General features: G+C 38.4%; 2 protein-coding genes across 5 annotated transcripts in view; both read right to left on the bottom strand.

The window, feature by feature from the left end:
* Nucleotides 1-16,185, bottom strand: part of LOC124184990 (fasciculation and elongation protein zeta-2-like) — a 467,596-nt gene that overhangs the window by 76,833 nt on the left and 374,578 nt on the right. The window lies entirely within an intron of this gene.
* LOC124184929 (rab11 family-interacting protein 4) overlaps nucleotides 1-16,185 on the bottom strand; it is a 71,045-nt gene that overhangs the window by 28,087 nt on the left and 26,773 nt on the right. For 2 of the 4 annotated variants that reach the window (XM_046575153.1, XM_046575155.1), the window contains exons 2-6: nucleotides 12,958-13,331; nucleotides 8,333-8,407; nucleotides 7,669-7,716; nucleotides 5,217-5,255; nucleotides 2,442-2,559 (exon numbers count right to left, since the gene is read on the bottom strand). In XM_046575153.1, the coding sequence (XP_046431109.1) occupies nucleotides 2,442-2,559; nucleotides 5,217-5,255; nucleotides 7,669-7,716; nucleotides 8,333-8,407; nucleotides 12,958-13,316 (639 nt within the window). In that variant the 5' untranslated portion in view covers nucleotides 13,317-13,331. The remainder of the gene's footprint in view (nucleotides 1-2,441; nucleotides 2,560-5,216; nucleotides 5,256-7,668; nucleotides 7,717-8,332; nucleotides 8,408-12,957; nucleotides 13,332-16,185) is intronic. The other 2 variants (XM_046575154.1, XM_046575156.1) reach the window with 2 other exon arrangements.

The raw sequence follows: 16,185 nt of genomic DNA, 5'->3' as shown, positions 1-16,185 counted from the left end.
TTGACACAGTCTTATATATGTTTCGGAACTTCTGAGAGTGGACGTTTTCAGATCGACGCTTATATTATATGTATTAAACTTTACACTAACGATAAACACATGAATTATATATTGAGAAAGTCGATTGGGTGAAATATTGGCACAGTTCAAGCAATTTCACTCGAAAAAGCCACTCATACAGCACAAGAGAAAATATCAAAGTATACGAAATGCAAGTTTGGAAATTATAAACCAAATCGAAATTAGTGCAACGTACCGAAGTGGTAAATTGCCTTACGAAACATTGACAACTGTGTTGTATTTGCAAGTTTTATAAATAGCATTGAAACACGTGGCGATGTTGTTTTGCCAGCTGTCAATCAATACGCGTGGCAAATCCACCGATCCATCACGTGGTATCCAAAAAGGCAAGTCCGTTTTTACACGAAGTAAAATATTCCACTGTATCAATAATTTATTTATCGTCTACGAGATGGTTACAATTTTTGGAAACGAATAAAAAATCGCTAAAAGGACCTCGATAAAAATAAATTTCATCGACTGGAATTAACCATTCGTTGTCACACTGGGTCAAATTAACCCACGTCGGATTTCAAATGGCTGTTACAAGCAAACTATCAGTCTGATGTCAACCAAAAAAATATGAACCATACTTCAGCCATTCTAGAATAAAAATCTATCGTTTTTTCAAAAATAAAATATCGAGGTAGTGGAAAAAAAAAAAAATCAAAATGCTACCAATTTGCAAAAAGACGCTATTTACGTACAAAATTACAACTTTTCAATTTTGAATATTTCTTCATAAAGTTGATGGGCGATACTTTCAAAATGGGCTACTCTGAGGTAAAAAATGGCTCGGTCGTGTACGCTTCGAAAAGCATAATCATTCTGACACAAAAAGTTGGTCACAATGTTCCGCAAAACTACTGTTAGATAGTACAAAAGGACCCATTTGTGCCCTTTCCGTTACAGATATTCAGCTTCGAAGTCAGACTATGGGTCTATTTGATCCAGTCTGACAACGAAGGGTTAAACAATCCTGAGCTGATTTGGCATTGAATATACGGATACACCTGTGTCATTGAAACGGTGTTTGCGTTAGAAATGCCAATTAAAACGTTCGACACATATATGTAAGGGATCCGACAGCGAATATCTCCAAGTGGAAAGCTGTGGCGGCAGTCGCGAGTCGATCGTGTGACTCGAGTAAAAGTCGTCCTGATCGAGTTCTGCCGTTGACATTCCCTCGCTCCTAACGAGAATCTTCAGTTTCCGAAGCATCGGCAAGCGCTAGAAGGTCAGAACGTATGGAACTCCAAGTGTAATGTGTAATCTACTTTAAAAGTGGGTTGCATTTACATTTTATACTCTCGATTGATCAGCAGACGTTAAAAAGTCGATTTCTCATCGGGCAATGCCCGGCAATTATGATATTCTACAATTTTCCCAAGTGAAATTCGTTGTTTGTATTCCATATTTATTATTATCCAGAAACGCGGTTTTTCGAATTAAGAAATTTATGTTCTGCCCGGACAGATTGAATAACCGTTTTTCTGCTATTGCTTTAATTTATTCATACTAAATATTTTATTTTCAACAATTTGAATCATCAATCGGAAGAGAAACAGAAAGGACCCTGAGAATTTTAATTCGACCATACTTACAAAGATTGATAAATTCAAATTCAAAATAATAAATATACAATTATAATTTCTCAATGAATCATTTTTCCAGTAGATGAATAAATCAACATAAAAACCGAATTCAGATTTGATTGCGATTAATCTACGAAAATAATTCAACAGAAAATATCGATAAGCTACTTCAATATTGAAATATTATATTATTTCAAACATACTTCTGTCTTTTCATATTGCAAATCTGCAGCCACATCAATTCTTGAATACCACACATAGAGAAAATATTTGTCAAATTGAATTGTACAAAGAAACATTATTTTACAAAGAAACATTATTTGACTCAACAATAAACTGGCCAGAACAATAACTTGCATAATTAAATGAAACCACATTTATTCGAATTAGGAAATCAATTCTCAGGCCATATTTAATCGCGATGTATGGTGAATTCGCAATAAAAAAAAAAAATCGTGTTTGGCTTACTTCGGGTCGCAATAGATAGTTTATGATTACCATGTATATCGATAGGCTTTTGTACGACACTTTCGGATTGGGGCAACGACGCTTGATAAGTCGAAGTAATCAAATCGACTTTAGCGTATAGTACAGGAAGTAAAATTCAATCGTAATTTTATACTGTTACTTTGCACGACGAGAATGACGAATAAAATATCGATAAGCGTCATCAATTTTAAATACATTCGAAACCGCGCAAGCAAGCAAATTTCCAACTCCGTTCCCTGCGGCGTGAAATTGAAATGACGATTGATTGTCAAGCATAAAAGATCGATGACCACTCACCTTATGGCTGAGACCTAAGACGTCATCTTCTAGGGACACGTCGCTGTATATTTCGTCTGCCGTGTCGCAAGTTGATCCTCTCCCAGAACTGTTGAAACTGCTGCTTCGATAGAGTTGACTGCAAGGCGGAAAGTCTCGTCAGTATACTAAGCAAATACGGAAGTAAAAAGAAGGAGAAGCAGATCTTCGCAGATAAGTGCGAAACTGTGATCAGTGAACCACGGTTCTTGGCGCTTCAGCCGGCCTGACACGGCTCGATGCAAATAGAATCTGTTTCAATGCTAATAAACCATATCTGGGGTTGTTGACGAAAATAGAACCAGAGACGCTCGACGAATCTTGGGTATTAAAATTTCGAATGGATGTACAGAGCTCGGATCATTTTGCGAAGACTAATCGTAGCTAATTCAGTCATTTGGATAATTGCCGTTCGTTAAATATGGCAACCCCTGTAATGGTTCTCAGGATAAATGAAACTCAAGCTGTTACGACAGATGAAGACTGGCCGATAATTACGTGCGGTTATAATAATTAGAACAGTTCTGCTGATGAATTTAAATTTACCTATTCGTGCGTCGGGCTGTAGTTTAGCATAAGCCAGTGCTACAGTACGATCAGTAAAAATTGTAAAATTTTCCTAAATCAGTCAAAGTTTCGTTTGCTACATTGAATTGCCTCTTCCCTGCAGGTCTGTATAAATTTGTAATTTTCTAAATACGTCAACTCTCTTTTTGCCTCGAAATTGAACGAATAAAATATAAATTATTACTAAAACAATTTCTAGTCGTGAAATTTCCAAATTTTTTCTTTATTAACGTTCAACGTTATCGTTTTAATAGTTCATAAAATAGCTATTATAAACACCCACACTTCATATTCCAAGAATTCGTTGTTGCCATTTATAATTTTTTTTGATCCTGCATTTCACTCTTATACTCTATTATTTTATAAACTGCACTTGCAGGGAAATGAAATATATAATTACTTATTGACAGGACATTGAAATCGTATGAAATAATTATATGTTACATTGATTTTAGAAAGCAATGATGATTAAAGCAAACAAAAATTCATTGTCAATTCAGAAATTGTAAGCTTTTTGGAACCTGAAATTCCCCGAGATTTCTATGTATGCGAGCTTGATAATACAATTTTTCCAGTAATCTTTCAAGAAATATGCCACTGAATAAGGATAATTTTTGACGCATTAATACTAATATGTTCCTTCAATATTATCTAGCAAATATTTTGCTATTTGATCATTAATTTACAAACAATAGCCTGCGATTTTCCTTAAGAAAGAAAAAAACAAAAGAAGGTTTGGTGTTAAGTAATGAACATAGAATATATGCATGCATGCGATGAACCGAAATTCTAAGTGCATTTTTTTTTCTCAAGATCGAAAGTACTTCGTATCAAAACAAGTTTATTTCTTCGACAGATTTAAAATTCCAGTCTTATTTTCGAAATTCCCCAAGTTTTTCCGGTTTTCCAGGTTTTCCCTGTGCGTACGGAACCCTGTAAATTTTAAACACCCAGAATCTCTAGTACTGGCATCACCGAATGGTATCGAAACAGAGTTCTGTCATACCAATATTTAGAGAGATATTATTTTCAGTTACCAACGGAAAGAACGGGCGAGTTACCAAGTAAGCGCAAACTTCGTTGCATGAGCCGCGTGAGTTTCGTACAGACTAACAACAGATGGCGCCAACGGTAGAGCAGATAGAAACAATTGAGGGAAGCTATCCACGGTCGGCAATGTAGAATTCTGCTGACTTTCAGTATACAAATTAAGAAAAAAAGTGGAATCAAGCGACGCGACGGCGAATATGCGCGATCGTTGGAAATCGATACAAGTCCCCGTTTTAAATTGAGGATTAAGTAGACTTTTATTGCCAACTTTTCTCAGGCATGGAGAAAAATTTTTACTAACGAAACTTTATGCTTTTTATATGAATCTAACTGTTCCAACGACGGATTCAAAATGAATCAGTTCAGTGATTGAGATTCAATTTTTTATGCGTATTTGCTCTCTCCGTTGAGCGTATAGTGTGCATAGTTATCCCCATTTATAGTCATAATATACCGAATTGTAGAAAGCAAGAAAACTAGACTGGCTGCCGAGCGTCGGCGGACGGCGCAAGTAGAGCGTTGACCAAGCTAGCGGCTGCTGACCGGCACATTGCGCGCAGGTAAATCAATATGACATAAATAATAAACTATGTATACACCTAGTTGAGCCGATCGTTGTCAGTGGGTCAATAGACGGGTTACGACGGCATCAGGCGGCGACGAGGAAACGATAAAAAAATATTTTCAATCCCGCGATTTGTCCGCAGATAAACACAGATGTGTTTTTTCAAATCTTCTGCAGACCCTGGTTCATTGGGCATAAAACTGTAAATATAACAGAGAAGCTGTTGTTCCCAAGCGTTTATTGTAGACAGTTTTATTTTTACGCGGGAAAAACGGGCACTCTATTTCAGCCTTTGTTTTCCCGAAACTCAGAACAGCTTCATTCAATTTTTTACATGAATTGTTTTTAACCCTTTCCTACCTAAGCGGCATAAGCCACTCTTGCGCAAAGGTTATTATTGTCGAAACAAGCTCACAGAATTTTCACTAATTACGGATTTATAAACGTCCTTACGTGACAAGATCGTTGGAAAAAACAAAGTTACTAACAATAAAATAAGTACACCACACAAGTTCACTTCACTCTATAAGTACTGTATAATTTTAAGTAATTACTTATTTCCATCTAGTTCTCACCTTGCTAACGCGTTGGAGCTGAGCCGCTTGTTCCCAGAGCTGTAAAAGAAGAATGGAAGAATGAAGTGAAAAACATGAGACAAAAAAAAGATATGGAGAGATGTTATATACTGGAGTATGTTACACAGGCTTGCCGCAAAAGTGGTTATACAGAAAACGTTAATAGGCCAATCGGGCTTAAGCTTAGAATAGTTGACCAATTTTCAATTTCCCGTCAAAATAAACTTAATAAATAACCGCAGTATCCCTACACCTGTAAATCTGCATAAACACTATCATTTCAGTTCCATCACCGTCAATTTGTTCTTCCAATTATAAGGGACTTTAATTAACAGTGTTATATCGTGGCTAAATTTATGATGAGTCTATAACAGAGGCAATCATATGCATGTTGATGTTATAAACGTACGGTCGAAATTATGAGAACCAAAGTGGAAGTGTGTGCGAATAACTGATAGAGAATAAAAAATATAATTAAACTGTAATTATTTGATCGATAGTTCAATAGTATATTGTGTGCCAAGGGACGAAAGAATCACGCGAGTTGCGATCGTCAACTTTTGGCCCGAGTCATACGATGGTTTTTACAACAAGTGAACGAAAAGTGGTGGGGCTTTGCCTGGTAGTGGTCAATGTTTTCTCCCTAGGGGCGAAAGTGAAGCAATTGTGAACTGCGCATGCGCGCCGAACGTGAAGTCAGCATATCAATTGTCAGCAAATTAACAATAAAACGAAGTTCTCTTCACATGCGGCCGAGTTCTATGGTTCCTGATACATTTTAGTAATAGTTCTGTCGATTTGAGTAAAAAATAGTGAATCGAAAAAATGATCCGCCAACTTCCCGTAGCAGATCAATTTACAGCAAATGAAAAATACAACGGAGTTCTCTTCGCATGCAATCGAGTTCTGTAGTTCCTGATACATTTTAGTAATAGTTCTGGCGAAATCGCCCGAAAAAAGTAAATCGAAAAAATGATCTGCCAACTTCCATAGCGATTATAATGTATTGCGCTCCGTAAAACCATGATATGATATCTTCAGGTATTTTTTTATGCAAAGAGAACTCCGTTTTATTGTTGATTTGCTGACAATTGATATGCTGACTTCACGTACATGCATGCACGAACCTATGTTTACGACTCTGAGGTGAAATTGGTTACTTTCCTCCCGCTAAACTGCCTAGCAAAGCCCCACTTTTCACGCACATGTGATTTTTAAACCGTATTGAATCAAAAATTTAGTGCATGCGACTCATAACGTGATTTGTGCGATGTTTTTCATATTTACCCCCCCTTTCCGTTAAGATAACACGAAGCGCGTGTTTCAACCATTGCAATAACTTTTATTTACATTACAGAAGATGCCTCTCACCGTTCCAGGCTTTGCGTGTAATATTACTACATACACATTATACTCAGGTATACACGTTACCTATGCCCAGCTGAGTAAATTATATACGCATGCAAAAAACTTGTTAATGCGAACTTTGCGATACATGTTCTCAAATATTAATTTAGTACGATGTATACATACATACTGGAAATGATGGACCTAAATTCTATCGAACCGAACTTTCCTCACCGTTTGTGAGCAACTACTTGAAACTATTTAACGCGAGCTCTTATTGAGTTTAAATTTTCACGACTAGCAATAAACAGTTTTACATGCAGTCGAAGCATTACGTAAGTTTAGTCTCATTATGATTCAACATTTCTTGCACAGTATACACCGAGCAGATAATAACTTACGCCTATTGCAACGTAACTATTACTCGGTCATACTTCGAAACGATAAATATGTATCAATGGAATGCACACAACTACATACCTATACAAAGAGTATCAATAATGAAACAAACGGCAGACGTGAATTCTTTGTCTTTTTATACGTCGATGAGGATAAGCCATGATCAATCACTATTCTAGCGGATTATATTAGCTCTATAGTAGCAGGTAAGCCACACCGTTCCTGGCGGGAGAAATCTAGTCTCGCTATGACTCATACTTTATAGGTTAATATACCTGAACAAGTGGGTACATAAATCCATGCATTAGACTAGGCTTCGATCAACTGTGAGAATATCCTACCGCACCGAAGAAAATCAGAATTGTACGAATGCAAATATAGCATGAAAAATCAGAGAAGATGAGGATATGTAACATATAAATTTGTTATATTCTCTATACGTATACACAGAACGAGTTTGTTAGGAGAGACAATTAAAGTAACTTGATCAATGTGTACCGAATCAGTAAAGACTTCAACTTCCCGAGTGCATAAAATTCCACAAGTATAATGTATCGCAATTTCATTAGTTTCCCATCACACGTACGAAGGTTAAACTTTAACACTAGGATGCAATAGAAGGTAGAGAAAGATAGATCAGAGATTACATAGCGAACTGCAATCGGAAAAATGCTAAGGGTTATTTAGATGTAGATTGTTTCCTTACTGTCTGAAGGAACCCCAGCGCCTGTTCGGTAAACCTTCTTCCATATGGCTGTAAATCAATCACAAGCCTTACCTTAAGCTGTATCTCTCAATTTACATATATGTTTGCTACGTGTGGCATGTGTAGATGTAAGTATGTATGAAGTTTAACAGATATTTTAACTTGTGATCAATGTACAGAACGCAGAATCTACAACTACGACTGTGATATTGTGGAAAACTGTTATTATGAATACGGAATAAGCTTTATTTCTTTTTCTTAATTTGGTTTCATTTTTTGCGTTCATACGAAAACAACAAGCTTCTGTGGTTAATTTTTCATTTCGCAACCGTGGCAATTCTGTGAAATGTTTTCATACTAATGAAGTTCAACAAAAATTCCACTCGGAGATTTATTCATTCTAACAAACTACCGCAATATCAAATCAATCCACGACACATGTCATTAGAAAAACGAACTGCTGGATTTGTGTCAATTTTTTAAATATCGTATTAATATTGCTTGTAATCTACGATTTCGATTATCGTTTTCTGTACATTGATCGCAACTATTAGGTGAGATCAGAGTATCGAATATTGTAGAGTGACGCGTAATGAGTACAAATTCGGGTATGTAATAACTTATGAGTGGTGGAAGAAGCGTCATAATCGATAATGCGGCTTACCTAGGTGGAGTTCGTCTCAACGATGTTCTGAGCCAAGAATGTCTGCCGATGCTGCATGGAGGACTTCTTCCGTCTCTGCTTGGTACATGAAAAAGAGGAATAGAAACATCTTGCATCATCTAGGTAAGTTTATCCCTCGTAAAATAATGATCCATGGTTGCGGTAAGTGGCTCTGGCGCCAGTTTTAGCTAGCAAGTACTTTCCACGTTTCTTTAGATCCTTCTTTATCGTAAGCTTCTTTTACTGTTGGTGGGATGAAATTACCGCTGGCAAAGCTACGCGACGCCGGTGAATACCCGTCAAATAATTCCTGAGTATATAAAAGTATAGCTGTAAGATATAAGGAGTACAGAGCTTAGCTAGAGCCCGGAGCCTTATCTCGACATGGCATTGTGAATTAATTTCAGACGGTACGCGAGTTTCTTGGCTCTTGGCTTCCTTTGTGTTTTTCTCCTCCCCAACCGAGGCTTTCAAGTAGTCGAATTTACAAGCAGGACGCTCTTGGTATAAGTAGTTAGGAACACATACTCCAATGCAAACGGCTTTTATCTTACCGAGGTGTACCTGTACCAAAATGTCCTTCCGAGCCACGAATTTGCGGGTCTAACAAGTCCTTCCTTTCCGACTGGTTTTAAGGTCAAACGTGTATATAAATGCGATTTTTTTCAGTCAACTAGAGGATTGTGTATTCCGAGATAGCATGCTTCTTAATCATCGCAAGGCGCGGTAAATTCTTTACGTCTGCATGAGAAATTACCATAATGACTGGGCTTGATTTCCCGAGCCCTCGAAATGGTCGTTACAAAATGTGTATTCAAACGACGACTGGTTTTACCACCGGAAACTGCACCTTGACCGTCGTTCAAATTCACTTTCTTATAACGCGTGCCTACTGATCAAGGTATGCCTTCAAGTGCAAAAATTGTCCTTGTCTACCTATTGTTCTCTGTTAATAACGAATTTTTACAGATGCAATACATTTGAGGAATGGTTTTCAGCCCTCGAACCGTCTTCGATAAATAAAGTCGACACGTTACGCGTCATGGGGTGGCCGTTGAGTTAAGCAGAGGCTGCATCCGAAGGCTAGAGAATGTATATTTGTGTACCCAAGCGTCACGTAAGAAAATATGTGTACATGCTGCATAGTAGAGAACAGCTTGTACGCAGTTTAAATCCGAGTGTAAACCTTAAGTACAATTTTCGTGGACGCCACAGTTTACTTTAGAAGAGAAGAGTTCGAGCTTTCACAGCCCTGCAGAATTTCATTCGTCATGATCCACTCTTTTGGGAATGATAAAATGTACCTAGTAATCCTTGGCTCTAAACCTACGGCACGCCTGGGTTCTGTTCACCCTTCATTGTCGTAGAAATAAATTGTGACCTGTGGAAATTTATCTCCTCAGGTTATGCGCATGGACCTGTTCGCCGTAAAACGAGATTACGATACTCCGATACACAGGTTTGAATTGATTCGAATCATCAGCAATTTCAAGTTTGAAGTTAATAACGTTAGCGTAACGATTTGTTTAGGAAAAATATTTTTTTGCAACTCAAGGATTGTTCGAAATTGGTTAAACCGTAACGAAGCATAACGGGCTCATACTTTGGGAAACCAACTCGTTCGAAACCATTCTCAGATTCCAAAGTGATGATTTTTTAAAAATGTTTTTTTACATCAGCGTTACTAACCTCAGCCTCGTTTAAAATCAGTTAAATTTGTCGTAGCCATATAATTTAGGCCGGAGAAAATCGTCCGCTTCGAAAACTTTGAAGTCTAAATACTATCATCACCATGGATTCATCTCGATACTTGGTTGAAGTGAAAATATTAGATAACGCCGGTGCAACTTGACTTGACGTGTAAACTTGACATTCGGTGACTTGCGCATTGCGTGATCCAGAAGTTGTTGCAAGTAATCGTGTTCGGCATGGACTAACCAGTATCAAGACTGGAAAAAATATATCAGTATATTGTACGCGGGGAACGAACGGAACGGTGTGAAATTGATTTGCGCATGGAATTTTCGCAGCACCTGTTTCCCGTCTTGCATGACTGCCGTTTCCCCCTCGCCGTCTTACGTAAGCGTGTATACCTGTACTTTAAATATATACTTATACATCTAATTCGTAAGCATGCCGATGAAGCTTACTATAATCTAGCATTCCAGTAAATGTTACCGGCGCTGACCCTCTTCATCTCCGATTTCTTTTTCCGATCAACGGGACGTTGTATAGAGTATATCAAGTACGTGAAATTTTTTGCTATAGTTCAACTAATTGGATTAATAAGTAGCATAATTATACAAGGAAAAATATAATTGTAAATATTCCAATTACCTCGCACAAAGATTTTTGGTATTAAATTTTCTCAATTTGAAATTTCTAACTTCGAGTCTTGTTCAAAAAACAAAAAATAATAACAACATCGCGAAAATAATATTTGTTTTACAAATTTCAAGAGGTTTGACAACGTCCTGTAAGTGTATAAAAATCACAATTGAACTGAGTTTCGCGAAAAAAAAAATATGTGCAGTAACCGAAGTGTACAGACGCTTGATGCTAAGAAAAATAAACCAACATTTAAAAGGTATTAGAACTATAATACGAAGAAAAAGTTTTAGGAAAAAATGGCAAACATTCACGTATTCTCGCTTACAGGTGTTCCAAAACATAATTATTATAATTGCAAGAAGAAATTGAAGATGGCGGCAGATCGAGTTGTCACGGAATGCCACTATCGGATCACGCGCAATTAAGCAATTAACTCCAACTTCAGCATTTCTCACGCTGTGCTCTGTTGCAAGTGCGATAAGGTGGTCACCGTGTACTTGTTTTGCACTTGGCACACGTCGGGACCGTTTGGTCCGTCAAGGCCACCTGCTGGTAGTCAACTACGATCTTTGCGTACCAAAGCATGCGTTCTCGCTCCATGCCCATATGTGTAGCAGCCTATTGCATATGCTATAGTGGTGTAAATAACTACATCATATCTACAATGGATACAGTTTCATGCACAAGGCCGAGCAGCAAACGGATGTCTGCACGGCACTAGACCATCGTCATAATTGTTACACCACTTAGTTTCACGATACAGTTGACGAATTCGAGCCAATCGAAAAGTCCGCTATATGCATTCTATCGACTGTTACTCGTACCTGCAACTTACAGTTATAGACCTTTTCTCTCTCCTTATACGCCAAGGACGGATTAAATTTTTGGAAAAACTTACAGCTCGTAACTTTGTCTCTGAAAGCGGACACGCGGAATATCCACAGACTTCCGATTGCCCAAAAAGATGCGGTTGATCATGATCTGAATATTGTACCCCTGTTCCCACGCTCGCTTTTGAGAAGATAAACTTGAATTAGTAACGCAGCAGGCCCTTGACTTTTGAAACGTTGGCCACATTGCAACGAAAGATTAGACTTTACCTCATCGCGTCGTCTCATGTCGAGCATCGAAAGAGTCCCTTATCTTTTAAAATTCCAATTCTTCCAGCATCCTTCTGGATCTATCCATCCATCGCTTTCTAGTGACTCGAAATATTCGACTTGACCCTCATTTTAATCAAGGAAGTGGATTTCCAGGTTCGCAGCTGATAAATTTACCATCGATTCCTAGTCTTACTAGTCTTGAAAGGTCTTAACATTGTACAGAATCCCGATGTTTCTAGTTTGCCTGGAGAAATTGTTTTTCTAACTTTTACGACTGAACATTTTCCACCTCAATCACGCGATATTTGCAGGATATATTTACAAAGGTGATACAGAGATGACTGCGCAATCTTCCAAGGATTTGTTAAGATAGTTTCGAAACATTCCTTTGATCTAGATCACTAACTTTTCAATCTTTATCCAATTTCAGTTTAGAATTAGGTCCCTAAGTTAAAAGCTGATCAGTTTGTTATTTTCTAGTGCACCTACGACCGAAGACTTCGCAATATCACCAGAGGATAACAAGTTTCTTTACATTGCACGAAAACCTTGCTTTTCTTCAAGTTCAAAAAGTTTTCAACGTATGATCCAATTAACCATTCAAATAATTTTTTCTAATTTACTAACTTGTACAATTTTCGCCTAATAGTATATGTTTAAAAATTACTCAGCACTGAGCTGTTCCCACAGTCTTGCACCATACCCAAACAAATATAAAAGCCAGGTACGTATAAGGATAAAGAGGCTGGTCCCGAGTGTTTGGAAGTGCTTCATATACTCGTCTAGTTTTTTCTAACAGATGCACTGGGTCCATCAGAAATCCAACGCAGCTGGCCTTTTTTCATCCTCTCACTCACAATCGAGCTCCTCGAACATAATTCCTCAGCTTGATTATCCAAGCATCAATAGTAACAAGAGTGCGTCGTATAAATAATCAAACCCAAGTCAAACAGTTATCAGAAACCGGGTCCCAGGGCTTCCGTTTCCGGTGTAAGTTTTCGCCCAGCAGGTATTTACACACTGCACCTTTCCGCTACCAGGTAATGAAAACAGACACCGCGCTAGGAAAGAAAAGAAAACCGCACACCGACAACAAGCCGCCACGTTTAGCAGACGCAAAGGTCATACGCTGAGGGACTCGGAAGGGAGAGTAAGTGCAGTGAAGATAGGAAGACTCGAGAGATCTTTTACCGTGGGGGGTTGGACCTCGTCGGCGAGGGTGCCGAGCTTCCGGGCGAGTCGCCGTCTCCGTATCCGAAGCCCTCGTAGCTCTCCTCCTCCTCCTCGGGGTCGCTTTTACTCGCTCCAAGGGCGACGTTCGGCGGTCCCTCGGGATCCGGGCTGGGGGGGCATGGCGCTGCGGCGGGTGCCGAGGAGGACGAGACCAGGTTGTGGATGTCAACGGACATCGAAAGGGAGGCCGGGCCGCTGTTCGTACCCCCGCCTCCCCCCGTAGGAAGTTCACTCGCTGAATAGTAGTTCCTGTAGGGGAGTTCGCTCCTGGTATCCTCGCCGGCTGACGTTGCTGTCTGGGATCGGGAACTCACCATACTCGACCTTGTATCCTGCAGACGCGAATTAGCCGACATATTTTATTATGCTATGGGTATGAACGTCTGTACAGCGAAATGTGTATGAGTAGGCAAGTTTTGACGGGGTGTTTTACAGTATGCATTTAACGTAAGTCGGGCGCGTTGAGAATTCCAAGATCGACGATCCCTTTCCCAGAATTATACTTTCCGTCGTCATTTCCCAACATGTCGCACTGATTCTACAATTCTACACTGCGGATGGTTGTTTTCAATTCTGGGATGCGCGCAGCATACAATTTTGCTACACATTTTATAGGATAGTTTCAAGTAATTACGGCACTCTATGTTCCATTAATATAATCATATAAGTGTAAGCTGACGGAGAAGGAATATTTTTAAACTACCAAGTGGATTTAGGTGAGAAAAAAAAAAATCATCTTTCCAAAGCTTCTCGATTCAAAGAAAATTAATTCAATCAACCGAACAGAATGAAATATGGTTGGAAAAATGATTAAATATGCGATATCAATGTGACTTGGGACCTTCTGAATCTGATTGGCATATTCGTTTATAAAATGGGAGTAATTTAAACTTGAAAAGGCCGAAATTAGTCACGATATTACTGTGCAACAGTCTTACAATTTTCTCGAAATTTGAATACAAAATACGATGCAGGTTTTCTGGTTATTATTAGTACAGAGATTTTATAAGTTTTCCGCAACTGGAAACAACAGTGATTCCATACATTCGATAGAGATAATTCTGGAATTTCATCGGTATCTTGACTTCCGAATACAGAATTGAATCTTTGTTAATTGAAGAAAATTTGAGGCATCTTTTATAGAACCGAGTATGCAATATTAAGAAATCTATAAATATAACGAGATTTCCAAGACTTGTGTAACAGACGCTCTTACGATACTTGTGCGCGCAATCATTGGTCGTCACTTTTCAACGCCGTCTATTCGTGCAATTATTCGCATTCATTCGCTTGTTCGAATAATTGTTGCCCGAAGAAAATCACTATGACGTAACAAATTAGTTTATTTCCGACAAATTGAATGAAAGCGAATCACAATCTGCGAATTTAATAGTACATTTGTGTAACTCGATTCAAATTCCATACAGCAAACTTGAAATTTATCAAATACATTGTTTTAAACAAAAATAACTTCAACGCGTGAAATAGATATTCAGTAATCTAGTTATTCCGTTCATCGGTATTCCGAGTACGTATCTCACCACCGTCTCGAGTGCAGCAAATCTGAATCACTGCTTTCAACTATGTATGGTATTAGAATATAATTTAAAAAGAAATACGACCCTCAAGCTTGTGATCAGATGTATCGAGACTTACTCTTCTGGAATAAATTACCATCCATTGATTTCAAACACGTAACTACATGTAAAAAAAAATTAGTCGCGTCGAAAAATATGTCAGTTAAAAAAAATTCCTTATAAATCCATTAGATTTATTCATGAAATCGGTTTTCTCTCATGCCGTCGAGAACAGTAAAACTACACGCGGATTGTACGTACAAGCTGTTGTACATCATACCCAATGAAACAGAGGATACAAAAACTGCCACTTTGGCTAGCGTGCATTCGAATAAAACGTAACGTTGGGTAATTTTCACTGTAACAACAATGCACTCACAGTCAGCGAGATTCATTCTATCACTCACAGGTCACGGATGATTCTCGAGTAAGATGATAACCTTTTCTCATTACAGGTAGTAGTTTACTAGTTAATCCGTCATACCGTCGGTAACAGAACGAACTTTGCCGCCTTCACTTATACGTGTATAAACGTGAACCTGAGCACATGAGACGATTGTGTAACAACTTTATTCACGTAAACCATATTATCAGAGACCGAATCATATAGCGTTAACAAGACGGCGGGATCTTTTTGAAGTATGCGTTATACGAAACGGAAGTTCCAATGTACAGAGACGTGGAAAAATTGTTCCAAGCAGCGGTGAACTGCGACAGGTAAACAACCCGTGATAATGCGTGCGAAAAGCAGGTATACAACATGAAAGAATGAATAATCAGTGGTTTAATTATCAGAAAGGTAAGAGGGGGGGGGGCTCCGAGAGAAATTCCTGCGTAACAGCGATGCGTGACCCTCGGCGTTTCACACCGGCGACGCAGGACGTTGCGAAGGATCGTGCACTGGGAAAGAATGAGGATGCACGAAGGAGCAAAGGATGTGAAAAAAGACAAGGAGTGGATAGAATAAGAGAACAACGCAGTACTTGTTGGAACTCATTGTCGGATCGGCGAAACGGACGCAGCTGCGTTTATAATGATCGTTTGTTGCCGGCGATTTTATATGAAACTTTTATTCATAGTTGGAAGGAATTACACGCGGTGTAAGACGTAGGTACACAACTGTTCAATCCCATTGAAAAGAATTCGTGCGCAGACGTAAATTTTCGGAAAAGATGCGTTTGCGCATTCTTTAAAAGTTGTTTATACATGCATGCGTGGATAGGTATTATACAAATACATAACCCTGTACTATACGAATGCGCATATATACGTTACGTACGTATAACGCATTACGTATTCAAGTTCACGTGTGACTACCTGCTTGAAGATTTTTATTGAAAACGTGTCCATACACGTGCGTGTTGTAGAAGTTATGCAGTGAAAGAGAATGGTTTTGAAGCTGAAGGAAACGGATGAAATTTATCATACAATATGGCTTGAATATAAATTTAAGAAAACCACTACAATTACAGTGTCGAGATTGATTCGAAAATTCACTGTAAAATACCTACAGACTACCGGCTATATGGAATTGAAATAATTAACATTTTTCTAGATTACACGCTAACAATATTCGACGGCAAATTAGCATTTCGATGAATCCCGAAAT

The sequence above is a fragment of the Neodiprion fabricii genome, chromosome 6, assembly GCF_021155785.1.
Source record: "Neodiprion fabricii isolate iyNeoFabr1 chromosome 6, iyNeoFabr1.1, whole genome shotgun sequence".
In the NCBI taxonomy this organism is placed as follows: Eukaryota; Metazoa; Arthropoda; class Insecta; order Hymenoptera; family Diprionidae; genus Neodiprion; species Neodiprion fabricii.
This window is presented reverse-complemented; position numbering and strand designations above follow the sequence as displayed.